We start from the raw sequence: 17,785 nt of genomic DNA on the forward strand, positions 1-17,785 counted from the left end.
TCTTGAACTGATAAGGGCTGTCGAAATCACGTGTTGTTGTTGTTGTTGTGGTCTTCAGTCCTGAGGCTGATTTGATGCAGCTCTCCATGCTACTCTATCCTGTGCAAGCTTCTTCATCTCCCAGTACCTACTGCAACTTACATCCTTCTAAATCTGTTTAGTGTATTCATCTCTTGGTCTCCCTCTACGATTTTTACCCTCCACGCTTACCTCCAATACTAAATTGGTCATCCCTTGATGTCTCAGAATATGTCCTACCAACCGATCCCTTCTTCTAGTCATGTTGTGCCACAATCTCCTCTTCTCTCCAATTCTATTCAGTACCTCCTCATTAGTTATGTGATCTACCCATCGAACCTTCAGCATTCTTCTGTAGCACCACATTTCGAAAGCTTCTATTCTCTGTATGTCTAAACTATTTATCGTCCATGTTTCACTTCCATACATGGATACACTCCATACAAATACTTTCAGAAACGACTTCCTGACACTTAAATCTATACTCGATGTTAACAAATTTCTCTTCTTCAGAAACGCTTTGCTTGCCATTGCCAGTCTACATTTTATATCCTCTCTGCTTCGACCATCATCCATTATTTTGCTCCCCAAATAGCAAAACTCCTTTACTACTTTAAGAGTCTCATTTCCTAATCTAATTACGTCAGCATCACCCGAATTAATTCGACTACATTCCATGATCCTCGTTTTGCTTTTGTTGATGTTCATCTTATATCCTCCTTTCAAGACACTGTCCATTCCATTCAACTGCTCTTCCAAGTCCTTTGCTGTCTCTGACAGAATTACAATATCATCGGCGAACCTCAAAGTTTTTATTTCTTCTCCATGGATTTTAATACCTACTCCGAACTTTTCTTTTGTTTCTTTTACTGCTTGCTCAGTATACAGATTGAATAACATCGGGGAGAGGCTACAACCCTGTCTTACTCCCGTCTCAACCACTGGTTCCCTTTCATGCCCCATCGACTCTTATAACTGCCATCTGATTTCTGTACAAATTGTAAATAGCCTTTCGCTCAATGTATTTGACCCCTGACATATTCAGATTTTGAAAGAGAGTATTCCAGTCAACATTGTCAAAAGCTTTCTCTAAGTCTACAAATGCTAGAAACGAAGGTTTGCCTTTTCTTAATCTATTTTCTAAGATAAGTCGTATGGTCAGTATTGCCTCACGTGTTCCAACATTTCTACGGAATCCAAACTGATCTTCCCCGAGGTCGACTTCTACCAGTTTTTCCATTCATCTGTAAAGAATTCGTGTTAGTATTTTGCAGCTGTGGCTTATTAAACTGATAGCTCGGTAATTTTCACATCTGTCAACACCTGCTTTCTTTGGGACTGGAATTATTATATTCTTCGTGAAGTCTGAGGGTATTTCGCCTGTCTCATACATCTTCTTCACTAGATGGTAGAGTTCTGTTACTTCAGAATCCCATAGGGAGTTGTAAATGCACAGAGTGGTCTAATAGGGCACAGGTTAAATTATAAATTATTCGTAAAAGCGCTGCACACGAAAAAGTATGATCGCCCTACAGTGTCCTCAGTACAAGATGAGCTTGCGTTTTTACACCACACTGAAGCTGTCAGCCATTTCGCATTTCCTATCGATATATGATTGGAGGTCCATTCTTAAGAACTACGAGGGTTGGAACTTCAATAGAGGCAAATATTTATTCACAACTTACACAAAGCAGACACTTGTTTCGAAGTTTTCCTGTCCTTGTGTATAACCCCTTGCCAGCAATGTGGAAGTCGTAGGGCACATGCAGCAGCGTCAGATGTGTTGATACACCGAGTGGAGCGGTCTACTTCCTGACGAATCTCTGTGACAGTTCTGAAACGAATGCCTTAAAGAGGTTCCTTCATCTCAGGAATCAAGCCCCATCGATCGACCAAATCAGTCGCAAGCTGTGCCACACAAAATGATGGGCGGATCTGTGCAGGAAATGAAGCCGCTTCTTTGTCTAAGCTGTTCATTTTTGAAACACAGCCTGCAATCCACCACAGTCCCAGGACTTAAGCCCTTGTGATTTCAACTTGATTCCTAACATGAAGGAAGCACTACTTGGCAATCGTTTCAGACCTGTTACAGAGATTCGGGAAATAGACCGCTCCTCTCGATCTATCAACACACCTGGCGCTGCTAAAACTATCCTACAAGTTCCACATCACTGACAACTGGTTACACACAATTCTGGTGACTACTCTGAAGGACCGGAAAGCTTTGAAACATTTAACAAGTTTGTTTGTGTGTACATCCTGCGTAGCAAGCATATAAATAGTTTTTTTGTAAATAAAACTGCCTTTTCCTGCTGCTAGTTACTTTATTTATCCCAGACGCGTTTCGCCTTCTCCTGTTCTAAGATGTCTTCAGTGGTATCTATGACGACACAGTTTTGTTAGTTTTAGATTATTAAACAGATCACTTCGTGATTTATTGTAAAAAAAAAGTAATTACTTGCGATTTGCTCATCTGCATTTCCTCACATCTAGTATGGAGGTCGCACTACCACTTTTATCACTGCCGTATAATCACATCTTTGTGTTCTCGCCTTCCACAAACTGTTCACCATGTTTCTCGCTCTTTTTCGTGGTGGAATATTGTTCTTTTGCCACTCGATACAACTACTTCGTCGTACACTGTTTTTCACAACGTAAATATTGCGACTCCATTACGTGTTTCATCTTCTTTGGTATGATTACCTATTTGTCGCCAACCTAACTTCTATTAACGATGTTTATACCGTGTGTGTGTGTATGAGTGAGAGAGACTTTATAACTCACATACAGTCGCTGAGTGCATCCACTTTCCGAATGGAAGGTAATCTGAGAATTGAGGTAATTACTTCTACTGCAAGGGATCGTGGCAGAAAGACAAAACTCTCAATTAAAGCCGGAAAATTTCGACTGAGAAAATAAATGACCACCAAGAGAGACGGCAGAAACAGAAGTAAGAAATGAAACTGGCAAAAGAGATCAGAGCGGTTCTAGGCGCTTCAGTCTGGAACCGCGCTACCGCTACGGTCGTAGGTTCGAATCTTGCCTCGGGCATGGATGTGTGTGGTGTCCTTAGGTTAGTTAGGTTTAAGTAGTTCTAAATTCTAGGGGACTGATGACCTCAGATGTGAAGCCCCTTAGTGCTGGTAGCCATTTGAACCATTTGAAAAGAGGTCAGAGCAATTAACAACCCAGAAGTGACATCACATAGCGATGTCGATTTTAAAATAGTCTCCATGCCTGTACACGTGCATCCGCTCGATACAATTTGAAACGAGACTCGCCCGACCAGGCAACATGTTTACACTCATCAACAGTCCAATATCGTTGTTGACGGTCCAGGCTAGGAGTAAAGCTTTGTGTCGTGTATTCATCAAGGGTACACGAGTGGGCCTTCGGCTCCTAAAGTCCATATCGATGATGATTCGCTGAATGGTTCACACACTGACACTTGTTGATGGTGCAGCATCGAAATTTGCAGCAATTTGCGAAAGAGTTGCACTTCTGTCACGTTGAACGATTCTCTTCAGTCGTCGTTGGTCCCGTCCTTGGAGGACCTTTTTCCGGCCGCAGCGAAGTCAGAGATTTGATGTTTTACCGGATTCCTGATATTCAAGTTGTTGTGCTGGCAGAAGAGCCAACACCATGTTAGTAGTGGAGGCGGAAATGCACGCGTTTTAGCTCACGCAGGCTGGCGTGAGGAGGGAAGAACTATACTGACGTGAGGTCTGGAACATGACGAGGAATTAGAATTCAGAAAGCGGACGTAATTAGTTTGATACTTAACCTTAATCCATTAATGATGAACGTCGCTCTTGACGGTACATGAGTCACAATATTATCTGTTCAGAAGACATAGTAACTGAATATGGCGCCTTGCTAGGTCGTAGCAAATGACGTAGCTGAAGGCTATGCTAAACTGTCGTCTCTGCAAGTGAGAGCGTATGTAGACAGTGAACCATCGCTAGCAAAGTCGGCTGTACAACTGGGGCGAGTGCTAGGGAGTCTCTCTAGACTAGACCTGCCATGTGGCGGCGCTCGGTCTGCAATCACTGATAGTGGCGACACGCGGGTCCGACGTATACTAACGGACCGCGGCCGGTTCAAAGGCTACCACATAGCAAGTGTGGTGTCTGGCGGTGACACCACACAAGTCACACTCGTGAAATGGTCATACTAGAAAATCCACAGTTCGTCGCTACCTCGGAGATGACGTGTGCTGTCGCACGTGCGCCGACTATAACACTACGTTCAGACTCACTTAAATTTTGATAACCTACCGCCGCTCTAACAACTGCGCCAGACACTCGTTGTCTTTTATAGGCGTTGCCGACCGCAGCACCGTACTCTGCCTGTTTACACATCCCTGTAATTGAATACACATGCCTAGACCAGTTTCTTTAGCTCTTCTATGTATTTTCAAGTACCTGGTTGCACAGGGCTAAATGTAGTATATTATAAAACGTGACTGATTACTGAGGCAGCCTAGTACACTTTGTTTCAGTGGACTGAGCCCTCTTGCTCAACTCCATGCAGTCACATGAGAGTCGTCGAGAACGATCCGCACTTGTTAACACACATCCACACAGATATTTCTCAGATTAACTGTAGTTCAGAGTAATGACATTTATATCAAAAATATTGGCAAGTTGTCTTGTGCAATTAGCTGTCTACATCTACATGCTCACTCCGCAAGCCACAGTACGGTGCGATGCGTAAGGGCGCTTTACCGCAGCTAGTCGTTCTACTCGCAAATAGAACGAGGAAAAAACGACTATGTATGTGCCTCCGTATCAGGCCTAATTTCTCATATCTTGTCTCCGTGGTCCCTACGCGAAATGTATGCTGACGGCAGTGGGATCGTTGCGCAGTCAGTTGCAAGCGTCGGTTCTACAAACTATTCAATTAGGGGCCGAAATGTCGAAACATTATTAATTAACTGTTAAATTAGAGATCGAAATTTTATTCATTAAATAAAAATGGAATCTATGGGATATATTATATACAGTTCATGTATGAGAAATTTAAAACACCACTAATTAGAAGAAGCCGTTTGTATATAGGGCACAAAAAAAACTATCTACACAAAATTTTAGTGCGCTTAGAAGAGATAGAAACACTTCCTTGTATGACATAAATGTCACAGGTGGACCATTTGCTTGATAGCTGTCCATGAAGATTTATTCCAGGGGTAGTCAACATTTTCACCTACTGGCCACTTTCGTATCTCTGTTACCAGTAACATTTTCTAGCCACCCACCTGTTCCATGGTAACGATTACATATGAATTAGGAAAATAACTCTACTTCGTAAAATTTATAAAGCAGAGTTACAGGAACTTAAAGGATATAAAATAACTAATTACCAAATACACAATGAGATCAAAAGTATCCGGACACCAGGCTGAAAATGACTTACAAGTTCGTGGTGCTCTCCATCGGTAATGCTGGAATTCAATATGGTGTTGGCCTACCCTTAGTCTTAATGATAGCTTCCGCTCTCGCAGGCATACGTTCAATCAGGTGCTGCAAGGTTTCTTGGGGAATGACAACCATTCTCCACGGAATGCTACACTGAGGAGAGGTATCGATGTCCGTCGGTGAGGCCTGGCACCAAGTCGGCGCCGGCCGGTGCGGCCGAGCTGTTCCAGGCGCTTCAGTCTGGAACCGCGCGACCGCTACGGTCGCAGGTTCGAATCCTGCCTCGGGCATAGATATGTGTGATGTCCTTAGGTTAGTTAGGTTTAAGTAGTTCTAAGTTCTAGGGGACTTATGACCTCAGATGTTCAGTCCCATAGTGCTCAGAGCCATTTGAACCATTTTGAACGAAGTCGGCGTTCCAAAAAATTCCAAAGGTGTTCTACAGCAATCAGGTCAGGACTCTGTGCAGGCCAGTCCATTACAGGGATGTTATTGCCTTGTAACCACTCCATCACAGTTCATGCATTATGAACAGGTATTCGATCGTGTTGAAAGATGTAATCGCCATCCTCGAATTGCTCTTCAGCAATGGGAACGAAGAAGATGCTCGAAACATAAGTGTAGGCCTTTGCTGTAATGGTGCCACGCAAAACAAAAAGGGGTGCAAGCCCTTTCATCAAAAACTCGACCACACCATAACACAACCGCTTCCGACTTTTTACTGTTGGCACTACACATGCTGCCAGATGACGTTCACCGGGCGTTCGCCATACCCACACCCTGCCATCGGATCGCCGCATTGTGTACCGTGATTCGTCACTCCACACGCTTTTCCACTGTTCAATCGTCAATGTTTACGCTCCTTACACCAAGCGAGGCGTCGTTTGGCATTTACCAACGTGATGTGTGGCTTATGAGCAGCCGCCCGACCATGAAATCCAAGTTTTCTCACCTCCCACTCGCTTCCCACGCCCGGGTTCCCGGGTTCGATTCCCGGCGGGGTCAGGGATTTTCTCTGCCTCGTGATGACTGGGTGTTGTGTGCTTTCCTTAGGTTAGTTAGGTTTAAGTAGTTATAAGTCCCATAGTGCTCAGAGCCATTTGAACCATTTCACCTCCCACCTAACGGTCATAGTACTTGCAGTGGTCCCTGATGCAGTTTGGAATTTGTATGTGATGGTCTGGATAGATGTCTGCCTATTACACGTGACGACCCTCTTCAACTGTCGGCAGTCTCTGTCAGTCAACAGACGAGGTCGGCCTATACGCTTTCCACTTCACTATCATATCGGGAACAGCGGACCTAGGGATGTTCAGGAGTGTGGAAATCTCGCGTACAGACGCATGACACAAGTGACACCCAATCACGTGACCACGTTCAAAGTCCGTGAGTTCTGCGGAGCGCCCCGTTCTGCTCTCTTACGATGTCTAATGATTACTGAAGTCGCTGATGTGGAGTACCTGACAGTAGGTGGCAGCACAATGCACCTAATATGATAAACTTATGTTTTTGGGGATGTCCGGATTCTTTTGATCACAAAGTGTACTTCATGTCAAAGTTTTATGAAAAGTTAATTTTATTTTTTTTTCCTCTTTTTTAGAAGTTGTGTTAAGGTCTTATGGGACCAAACTGCTAAGATCATCGGTCCCTAAGCTTACACACTACTTAATCGAACTTAAACTAACTTACGCCAAGGACGACACACACACCCATGCCCGAGGGAGGACTCGAACCTCCGACGGATCATGACAAGACGCCCTAGACCACGCGGCTACCGGTCCCACCAAAAGTTAATTAAAATATTTTTAAAATCCTTCCTGCCTACCGTCCATAATGAAACCTGGAACACTCGGTCGTGGGCAGTGGAGATCGGGTTGACAACCACTGAAACACTAATGATGTTCACAGATGGTGTTCATACTGCTGCGTGATGAAAATAGATTTATAGATGCTGCCGAACTCCTATGGATTTGTCTTGGTAGGGGTAGATAAAGAATTTGGAATACAAGACTGGAACAGGCATTCTAGAAGAGCTGGTTACTAGTTTGGCTGAGGCTACAACCATTATGCATGGAGCATGTGGTTGTTCTGAGTATGTTAGACAGTCGTTGGTAAAACCTTCATGGACCCCTAGCCGTCAAACGGTGCAACTGCGACATTTTTGTCACATAGAAAAAGTGTTTCTTTGCTACTATAAAAACATTAAAATTTTGTGAGTTGTAAATATGCTCATATTAATACCTCTGCTTGCAGAACGCCTTTGGGTTTCCTTATACAGTAGGTACTGGGAGATGAAGAAACTTACGCAGGATAGAGTAGCATGGAGAGCTGCATCAAACCAGTCTCTGGACTGAAGACCACAACAACAACAACAACGACATAAAGCTACAATTTTTTTTTCCTGGCCTGTCGGTAGGTGGCACTCTCAGTTTGCCACGACCGGGGATTTATCTGCGTGTGCAGCTGACGCATGTGTTTTTCTGGGGGTTGCCTGTGTGGGACGCAGAGTCTCTGGATCTGAGCCTGAGCTCGCTATGGTGGAGTCGCCATGAATCGATCCCTGATAGCATCAGTGGGCTGTGTGCGACAACTTCGCTGGCTGGCCTCAGCCAATAACGTCATGCAATTTTGTAAACGTCACTATGGGAACGCCTCACTGTTGACACAGCTGTGTAGACGTCTTCTGTTTTCTCAAGCAGCCAATGGCGCTTCGCAGCTGAAAGCTGGCAACGGGCGCTAGAGCTGCCAGCTATTCCCTTACACTGTCTCACCTACAGCTATGGAGGTCTGCTCGCCACATATGGATGTCGGATGTTTACTTTGGAAAGCGTGTCTGCAGTTACTGGAGAGTCGCCACTTCCCAAACACTATGGAGTTTGGCTAGGCCTGTTTCCTGCTACCTCAGTTGGTGGTCGTGGCAAAAATAAACGGGGCGTTATTTCTTGAGAGCGTTAGCAAAGTGTCCAGCACGGTTCGTGAGAACCCCTGTGTTTTGCTATTGAGCTGGCCGTTGTGGCCGAGCGGCCCTAGGCGCTTCAGTCTGGAACCGCGCTGCTGCTACGGTCGCAGGTTCGAATCCCGCCTCGGGCATGATGTGTAAGATGTCCTTAGGTTTACGTAGTTCTAAGTCTAGGGGACTGACGACCTCAGATGTTAAGTCCCATAGTGCTTAGAGCCGTTTGAACCATTTCAGTTTTGCTATTGAGTTGCCTTAGCGCTCTTTCCATAAGATAGCCTAGTTTATACTGCTGCTTGCTATTTGTCGAAACCCTTTAAGTTGATCAGCATCGCAGTAATACGAAGTTAGCCAGGCAGTATAGTGGTTGGCACATTGTACTATGTATATGGATCTGAGCACTATGGGACTTAACATCTGAGGTCATCAGTCCCCTAGAACTTGGAACTACTTAAACCTAACTAACCTAAGGACATCACACACATCTATGTCCGAGGCAGGATTCGATCCTGCGACCGTAGCGGTCGCGCGGTTCCAGACTGAAGCGCCTAGAACCACTCGGCCTCACCGGTCGGCGCAAATTGTACTCTCATTCAAATCCACATACGAACAACCCGGCTTAAGTTCTCCAAATCACTGCAGGCAACTGCCGGGTTGGTTCCCTTGAAAGGGCACGGCCGATTTGTCTCCACATCTTGACACTGTCCATCCTCGTACTCTGGTTCTAATGATCTCGATGACGACGAGGCATTAAAACCTAATCTTCTTTTTTCCAGTAATAAGAACATTGCTGAGTAATAATTGGGACAGAATTTTGTGTATTTCCGTTTGTGAGAGATTTGCGTAAATGGTGTGTGTATTTTCTAGGTTTGCGCATCTTTAATATTTGTCATTATCAGTTAACACTGAGTGCTGAGGATATGCTTTACACTTAGTTAACAAACAGTCCCGAAATAGTGATATGCAGACATACAGATTTAGTGAATTCAGTGTTCCTGGATACACAGTACCAAAAGTGGGCCGAGAATACCGAATTTCAGACACTGCCCTTCACCACAGACAACGCAGTGGCCGACTACCTTCACTTAACGACCGAGAGCAGCGGCGTTTTCGTAGAGTTGTCAGTGCTGACAGACAAGCAACACACAGAAATCATTGTGGGACTTACGACGAACGGTCCGTTAGAGCAGTGCGGGGAAATATGGCGGTAATGGGCTATGGCAGCAGACGACCGTCGCGAGTACTTTTTCTACAGGCACGACATCGCTTTCAGCTCCTCTCCTGGTTTTTTGACCATATAGGTTCGATCCTAGTCGACTGTAAAACCGTGACCTGGTCAGATGAATGCCGATTTCAGTAGACAAGAGCTGGAGTTCGAGTCTGGCGCTGACCCAACAATGCCGTGGACACATGTTGCCAACAAACTAAAAAAACAAAAGTAAACTCCGTCAGAACAGGCCTCGGAAGACCCAACGGTACCGACCGGCTGCCGTGTCGTCCTCCTCAGCTCACAGGCGCCACTGGATGCGGATATGGAGGGGCATCTGGTCAGCACACCGCTCTCCCGGCCGTACGTCACTTTACGAGACCGGAGTCGCTACTTCTCAATCAAGTAGCTCCTCAGTTTGCCTCACAAGGGCTGAGAGCACCCCACTCGCAGACCGGTTGGTCACCCGTCCACGTGCTAGCCCAGCCCGACAGCGCTTAACTTTGGTGATCTGACGGGAACCGGTGTTACCGCTGCGGCAATCCGATATGTTATTTACAAAGCTACCGGTGTGGGATCCGTACCAGATAGCGTCGATAGAAGAGATAGAGAAGATCCAACGGAGAGCAGCGCGCTTCGTTACAGGATCATTTAGAAATCGTGAAACTGTTACGGAGAAGATAGATAAACTCCAGTGGAAGACTCTGCACGAGAGACGCTCAGCAGCAAGCTACTGGCTTTTGTTGAAGTTTCGAGAACAAACCTTCACCGAGGAGTCAAGCAGTACAGGGTGATTCAAAAAGAATACCACAACTTTAGGAATTTAAAACTCTGCAACGACAAAAGGCAGAGCTAAGCACTATGTGTCGGCGAATTAAGGGAGCTATAAAGTTTCATTTAGTTGTACATTTGTTCGCTTGAGGCGCTGTTGACTAGGCGTCAGCGTCATTTGATGCTAAGATGGCGACCGCTCAACAGAAAGCTTTTTGTGTTATTGAGTACGGCAGAAGTGAATCGACGACAGTTCTTCAGCGTGCATTTCGAACGAAGTATGGTGTTAAACCTTGGTATTAAACGTTGGTATAAACAGTTTACAGAGAATGGGTGTTTGTGCAAAGGGAAAAGTTCTGGACGGCCGAGAACGAGTGATGAAAATGTAGCACGCATCCAGCAAGCATTTGTTCGCAGCCCAGGAAAATCGACTCGCAGAGCTGGCAGAGAGCTGCAAATTCCACAATCAACTGTATGGAGAGTCCTACGAAAAAGGTTAGTTATGAAACCTTATCGTCTGAAATTGGTTCAAGCAACTACCCGAGGCGATGGATCGGCCGCCAGGCAGCCCGTGACAGAGCACTTCATCATTGGCCTCCGAGAAGCCCTGATCTTACCCCCTGCGATTTTTTCTTATGGGGGTATGTTAAGGATATGGTGTTTCGGCCACCTCTCCCAGCCACCACTGATGATTTGAAACGAGAAACAACAGCAGCTATCCAAACTGTTACGCCTGATATGCTACAGAGAGTGTGGAACGAGTTGGAGTATCGGGTTGATATTGCTCGAGTGTCTTGAGGGGGCCATATTGAACATCTCTGAACTTGTTTTTGAGTGAGAAACCTTTTTAAATACTCTTTGTAATGATGTATAACAGAAGGTTATATTATGTTTCTTTCATTAAATACACATTTTTAAAGTTGTGGTATTCTTTTTGAATCACCCTGTATATTGCTCCCTCCTACGTATATCTCGCGAAGAGACCATGAGGATAAAATCAGAGAGATTAGAGCCCACACATACCGACAATCCTTCTTTCCACGAACAATACGAGACTGGAATAGAAGGGAGAACCTATAGAGGTACTCAAGGTACCCTCCGCCACACATCGTCAGGTGGCTTGCGGAGTATGGATGTAGAGGTAGATGAAATAAATGAAAGCACTGTGAAATCTGGTGGTGGCTACATAATTGTATTTACTGTGTTTACATGGAATGCACTGGGTCCTGGTTATGCTCAGCTAGTTGGAGACCATTTGCAGCTACTTATGGACATCATGTTCCCAAACAAAGATGCAGTTTTTATGGATGACAATGTGCCATGTCGCTGACTACAACTGTTGGCCCTTGGTTTAAAGAACTTTCAAGACAATTGGAGTGCATATATGGGCACCCAGAGTACCCAGCATGAATCACATCGAACATTTGTGGGGCGTAACCTTGAGATCAGTTCTTTCACAAAATTCTGCAAATTCTGCACATAATTTATCAATTATGGACGGCAGCAGAGGCAGAATGGCTCAATATTTCTGCAGGGGACTCCCAAACAATAGTTGTGTTCACGGCGCATCGAGTTGCTGCACCAAGATATTAGGAGCCATCGCCTCAGTGTATGTAGAGAGACTTTTGACGCTTGAAGTGCTATTCTTATTGTAATACCGATTTCTGGGTAGACAAAACTACTGTCGAATCCAGTAAGTGCCTCTGGGGTGATTTGTAATGCTTATAGAGTTCAAAGAATTCGTTTGGTTTTAGTTAAAAGACAAATGGAATTTTGTGTCCTGTTACAGAATCTGTAATTTAAATTTTTGCTAATTTATTTGATGCACAGGGTGTCCTACTCAAACCTCCCCGACTTCAAGGCCCCAGGAGAGATAAACCACAGTAGATACGACAGTGAAAAATGCACCACATTGTAGAGCATCTCAAAGAATTTGTATTCCCGCGTCAGAAGTGCAAAGTATCGTCGCCAGAGTGCAGCATGGTCGCATGAAGTGAAAATGGCGACTCCACAGCAGCGCGCGGAAGCAGTAGTGTGGTTTGCAGAAACAAAATCGCCGATTACTGGTAAAGAAATTATCGTCGTGCGTATGAATGTGATCCACCTGATGTGAAAACAGTCAAGGAATGGTATAGGAAGTTTCTGGAAACAGGAGGTATTCGGAAACATCCTGGCGGTGCACGTTACGGAGTTTCAGAAGAGACGGTGGAGGACATCAGACAAACGTTTCTCAGAATCCCACATAAGTCAATTCGTCAAGCATCTAGGCAACTTGATGCACCTCGATCAACATTGCATCGTGTAGTTCACCAGCGTCTTCGTATGTGTGCTTACTGAGTGCAAATTCTGCAACATCTGACACCGAACGACAAATCGTGCCGATAACAATTTGCTGTGGATATACTGCAGCTTATTGATACGGATGCCAGCTTCCTGGAAAAATGTTTATTCTCAGATGAGGCAACCTTTCATCTGTCAAGAAGGGTTAATAGGCATAATGTTCGGATTTGGGGTTTGCAAATTCGCACAATGTCATTGAACATGTTCGTGATAGCCCTAAACTAAACGTCTGGTGCTGGCCAATGCACCACAGGACTGTTGGACCGTTGTTCTTTGCGGAACAAACACTGAATGAGTCACTGTATATGGACATGCTAGAGCAGTTTGCGTACCCTCTGATGCAAGACTTGCAACTCAACATCATTTTTCAACAAGATGGAGCTCTGCCGCATCGGTCAACGGATGTTCACAAGTTCCTGGATAATAAATTTCCCAATCGTTGGATCGGACATTGAGGACCCACTGCCTGGCCACCACGTCCACCCGACATTACGCCACTTGGTTTGTTCATGTGAGGGTTCGTGAAGGACCGAGTGTATGCGAACAAAGCAGACGACATTCCTGCGTTGCGACATCGTATCACTAATGCGATTGCAACAGTAACAGAGGAAATGTTACAGAGAACTCGGCAAGAAATTGAATGTAGACTCGATATTCTTCGTGCTACAAGTGGTTCACATGTAGAGGTGAATTCATGATAAACAAATTATTTGAGATGCTCTACAATGTGGTGCATTTTTCATTGTATCTAATGTGTCTTCTCTTCCTCGGTCTTTGAAATCAGAGAGATTTGAGTGGGACACCCTCTATTTCTACATCTACGTGATTACTCTGCTATTCACAATAAAGTGCCTGGCAGAGGGTTCAATGAAACACCTTCAAGCTGTCTCTCTACAGTTCCACTCTCCAACGGCACGCAGGAAAAACGAGCACTAAATATTTTCTGTGCGAGCCCTCATTTCTCTTATTTTACCGTGATGACCATTTCTCCCTATATAGGTGGGTGCAAACACAATGTTTTCGCAATCGGAGGAGAAAACTGGTGATTGAAATTTCATGAGAAGATCCCGTCGCAACGAAAAACGCCTTTGTTTTAATGATTGCCACTCCCATTCACGTATCATGTCTGTTGCACTATCTCCCCTATTCCACGATAATACAAAACGAGCTGCCCTTCTTTGTACTTTTTCGGTGTCATCCGTCAGTCCCACCTGATGCAGATCCCACACCGCACAGCAGTACTCCAGAATAGGGCGGACAAGCGTAGTGTAAGCAGGCTCTTTAGTAGACCTGTTGCACCTTCTAAGTGTTCTGCCAATGAATCGCAGTCTTTGGTTTGTTCTACCACAATATTATCTATGTGATCGTTCCAATTTAGGTTATTTGTAATTATAATCCCTAAGTATTTAGTTGAATTTACAGCCCTCAGATTTGTGTGACTTATCGCGTTGTCGAAATTTAGCTGATTTCTTTTAGTACTCATATGAATAACTTCGCACTTTTCTTTAGTCAGGGTCAATTGCCACTTTTCGCACCATACAGATATCTTATCTAAATCATTTTGCAAGTCGTTTTGATCATATGATGACTTTACAAGACGGCAAATGACAGCATCACCTGCAAACAATCTAAGACAGCTACTCAGATTGTCTCCTATGTCGTTAATAGAGATCAGGAACAATAGAGGGCCTATAACACTTCCTTGGGGAACGCCGGATATTGCTTCTGTTTTACTCGATGACTTTCCGTCCATTACTACGAACTGTGACCTTTCTGACAGTAAATCACGAATCCAGTCGCACAACTGAGGCGATACTCCATAGGCACGCAGTTTAGTTAGAAGACGCTTGTGAGGAACGGTGTCGAAAGCCTTCTGGAAATCTAAAAATATGGAATCAATTTGACATCCCCTGTCGATAGCACTTATTACTTCATGAGTACAAAGAGCTAGTTGTGTTTCACAAGAACGATATTTTCTGAATCCGTGTTGACTATATGTCAATAAATCGTTTTCTTCGAGATACTTCATAATGTTCGTATACAGCATATGATCCAAAACCCTGCAGAAAATCGACGTTAGTGATATAGGCCTGTAAATGAGCGGATTACTCCTACTTCCCTTTTTGGGTATTGGTGTGACTTGAGCAATTTTCCCGTCTTTAGGTACGGATCTTTCTGTGAGCGGGTGGTTGTACATAATTGCTAAATATGGAGCTATTTTATCAGCATACTCTGATAGGAACCTGACTGGTATACAATCTGGACCGGAGGCCTTGCCTTTATTGAGTGATTTAAGCTGCTTTGTTACACCGAGGATATCTACTTCTATGTTTCTCATCTTGGCAGTTGTTCTTGATTGGAATTCAGGAATATTTACTTCGCCTTCTTTGTTGAAAGAGTTTCGGAAAACCGTGTTTAATAACTCTGCTTTGGTGGCACTGTCATCAATGAATTCACCGTTGTTATCGAGCAGTGAAGGTATTGATTGCGTCTTGCCACTGGTGTGCTTTACATATGTTTAGAATCTCTTTGGGTTTTCTGCAAGATTTCGAGACAGAATCTCGTTGTGGAAATTATTAAAAGCATCTCGCATTCAAATACGCGATGTATTTCGAACTTCTGTAGAACTTGGCCAATCTTGGGGATTATGCGTTCTTTTAAATTTGGCATGCTTTATTCGTTGCTACTGCAACAACGATCTGACCCGTTTTGTGTACCGTGGGGGGTCGGTACCATCACTTATTAATTTATGTGGTATATATCTCTCAAATGCTGTCGATACTATCTCTTTGAAAACATTCCACAACTTTTTTACACTTACATGATATTTTCCGAAAGAATAATGGATTTCTACTGTTAATGTTAAACCTCTGGTTTAGTCAGTTAATCCAGGTCCCATCTCCTTAAATTCCCACCTTTTTGCAGTTTCTTCAGTTTTAATCTACAGTTCATAACCAATAGATTGTGATCAAAGTCCACATCTGCCCCTGGAAATGTCTTACAGTTGAAAACCTGGTTCCTAAATCTCTGTCTTACCATTATATAATCTATATGATACCTTCTAGTATCTCCAGGATTTTTCCATGTATACAACTCTCTTTTATGATTCTTGAACCAAGCGTTAACTATGATTATGTTATGCTTTGTGCAAAATTCTACCAGACGGCTTCCTCTTTCATTTCTTACCCCCAATCCATATTCACCTACTATGTTTCCTTCTCTCCCTTTTCCTACTTTCGAATTACAGTCACCCATGACTATTAAATTTTCGTTTCCCTTCACTACCTGAATAATTTCTTTTATCTCATCATACATTTCATAAATTTCTTCATTGCAGAGCTAGTTGGCATATAAACTTGTACTACTGCAGTAGGCGTGAGCTTCGTGTCTATCTTGGCCACAATAATGCGTTCACTGTGCTGTTTGTAGTAGCTTACCCGCACTCCTATTTTTTTATTCATTATTAAACCTACTCCTGCATTACCCCTATTTGATTCTGTATTTATAACCCTGTATTCACCTGACCAAAAGTCTTGTTCCTCCGGCCACCGAACTTCACTAATTCCCACTACATCCAACTTTAACCTATTCATTTCCCTTTTTAAATTTTCTAACCTACGTCACGTCGAAATGAAGTGTAAGCTAGAGACAAATAGAGATGGAGAGGTGCCAGCCAGTCGAAAGATCGAAGATGGAAAGTACACGAGCAACTATCGCAATTATCATACGTGGTGTAGAAAATCACGGAAGATCTAAAAGTGAATATCTACAGGTGTTTTTTGTACCTGATTCCTCGAATGACAGTAGAGTCAACAGCCTTCGGTGCATAAACGTGAAGCGCGTGTATCCGAGAATCAAACTTACCTTTGATGTCGATAGGAGGTTCATTTGGTACTCCACTATAGCTGGTCGTAAAGTAATGAATTTCGTAAAGCGGCAGGAAAACAGCAGCTTCGTTGAACCAGACGTGGTAGTAGAAGCCGTAGAGCACGTCGGCGAGAGCGAACATTGACGACGCCTCTGGCTGCTGCTTCTCACACTGCGCGCTGAAGTCATCGCGAAAGGCGGGGTACTGCTCGTGATACGACAGCAGGCGATCACTCAACAGCGGCAGCCTGTTGACGGACGAGCGGCGAGGTTGAACGTTAAAAGCAAATAAAACAAGCACGCCAAATCATGTACAGTGCAAGCAAGAACGTAAAAATGTGCATGATGGAATTTTCGCTCTGCAGCGGAATGTGTGCGCTTATTTGAAACTCCCTGGCAGATTAAAACTGCTTACTGGACTGCGACTAGAACCGTCGTGTATTTTTTTTTTTAAGTAAAGGTATTTCCTTGTGATGAGCTACAGTGATAAACATGGTGGTCCATTCATCGTGACCGGACCAAATATCTCACAAAATAAGCTTCAGACGAAAAAAACTACAAAGAACGAAATTTGTCTAGATTGAAGGGGGAAACTAGATGGCGCTATAGTTGGCCCGCTAGGACGCGCTGCCATAGGTCAAACGGATATCAACTGCGTTTTTTAAAGTAGCAACCCCCACTTTTTATTACATATTCGCGTAGTACGTAAAGAAATATGAATGTTTTAGATGGACAACTCTTTTCGGTTTGTGATAGATGGCGCTGTAATAGTCACAAGCATATGGCTCACAATTTTAGACGAACAGTTGGTAACAGTTCGGTTTTCTAAATTAAAATACAGAACGTAGGTACGTTTGAACATTTTATTTCGTTGTTCCAATGTGATACATGTACCTTCGTGAACTTATCATTTCTGAGAACGCATGCTGTTACAACGTGATTACCTGTAAATACCACATTAATGCAATCAATGCTCAAAATTATGTCCGTCAACCTCAATGCATTTGGCACTACGTGTAACGACATTCCTCTCAACAACGAGTAGTTCGCCTTCCGTAATGTTCGAACATGCATTGTCAATGCGCTGAGGCATGTTGTCAGGCGTTGTCGGTGGATCACGATAGCAAATACCCTTCAACTTTCCCCACGGAAAGAAATCCGGGGACGTCAGATCCGGTGAACGTGCGGGCCATGGTATGGTGCTTTGAC

The 17,785-nt window shown here is 44.0% G+C and overlaps 1 protein-coding gene across 1 annotated transcript in view; it reads right to left on the reverse strand.

Moving 5' to 3' along the window:
- Positions 1-17,785, reverse strand: part of LOC126106800 (uncharacterized) — a 119,578-nt gene that overhangs the window by 4,397 nt on the left and 97,396 nt on the right. Inside the window, exon 6 of the mRNA XM_049913191.1 lies at positions 16,574-16,824. Within this exon, the coding sequence (XP_049769148.1) occupies positions 16,574-16,824 (251 nt within the window). The remainder of the gene's footprint in view (positions 1-16,573; positions 16,825-17,785) is intronic.

The sequence above is a fragment of the Schistocerca cancellata genome, chromosome 10 (assembly GCF_023864275.1).
Source record: "Schistocerca cancellata isolate TAMUIC-IGC-003103 chromosome 10, iqSchCanc2.1, whole genome shotgun sequence".
NCBI classification, from domain to species: domain Eukaryota; kingdom Metazoa; phylum Arthropoda; class Insecta; order Orthoptera; family Acrididae; genus Schistocerca; species Schistocerca cancellata.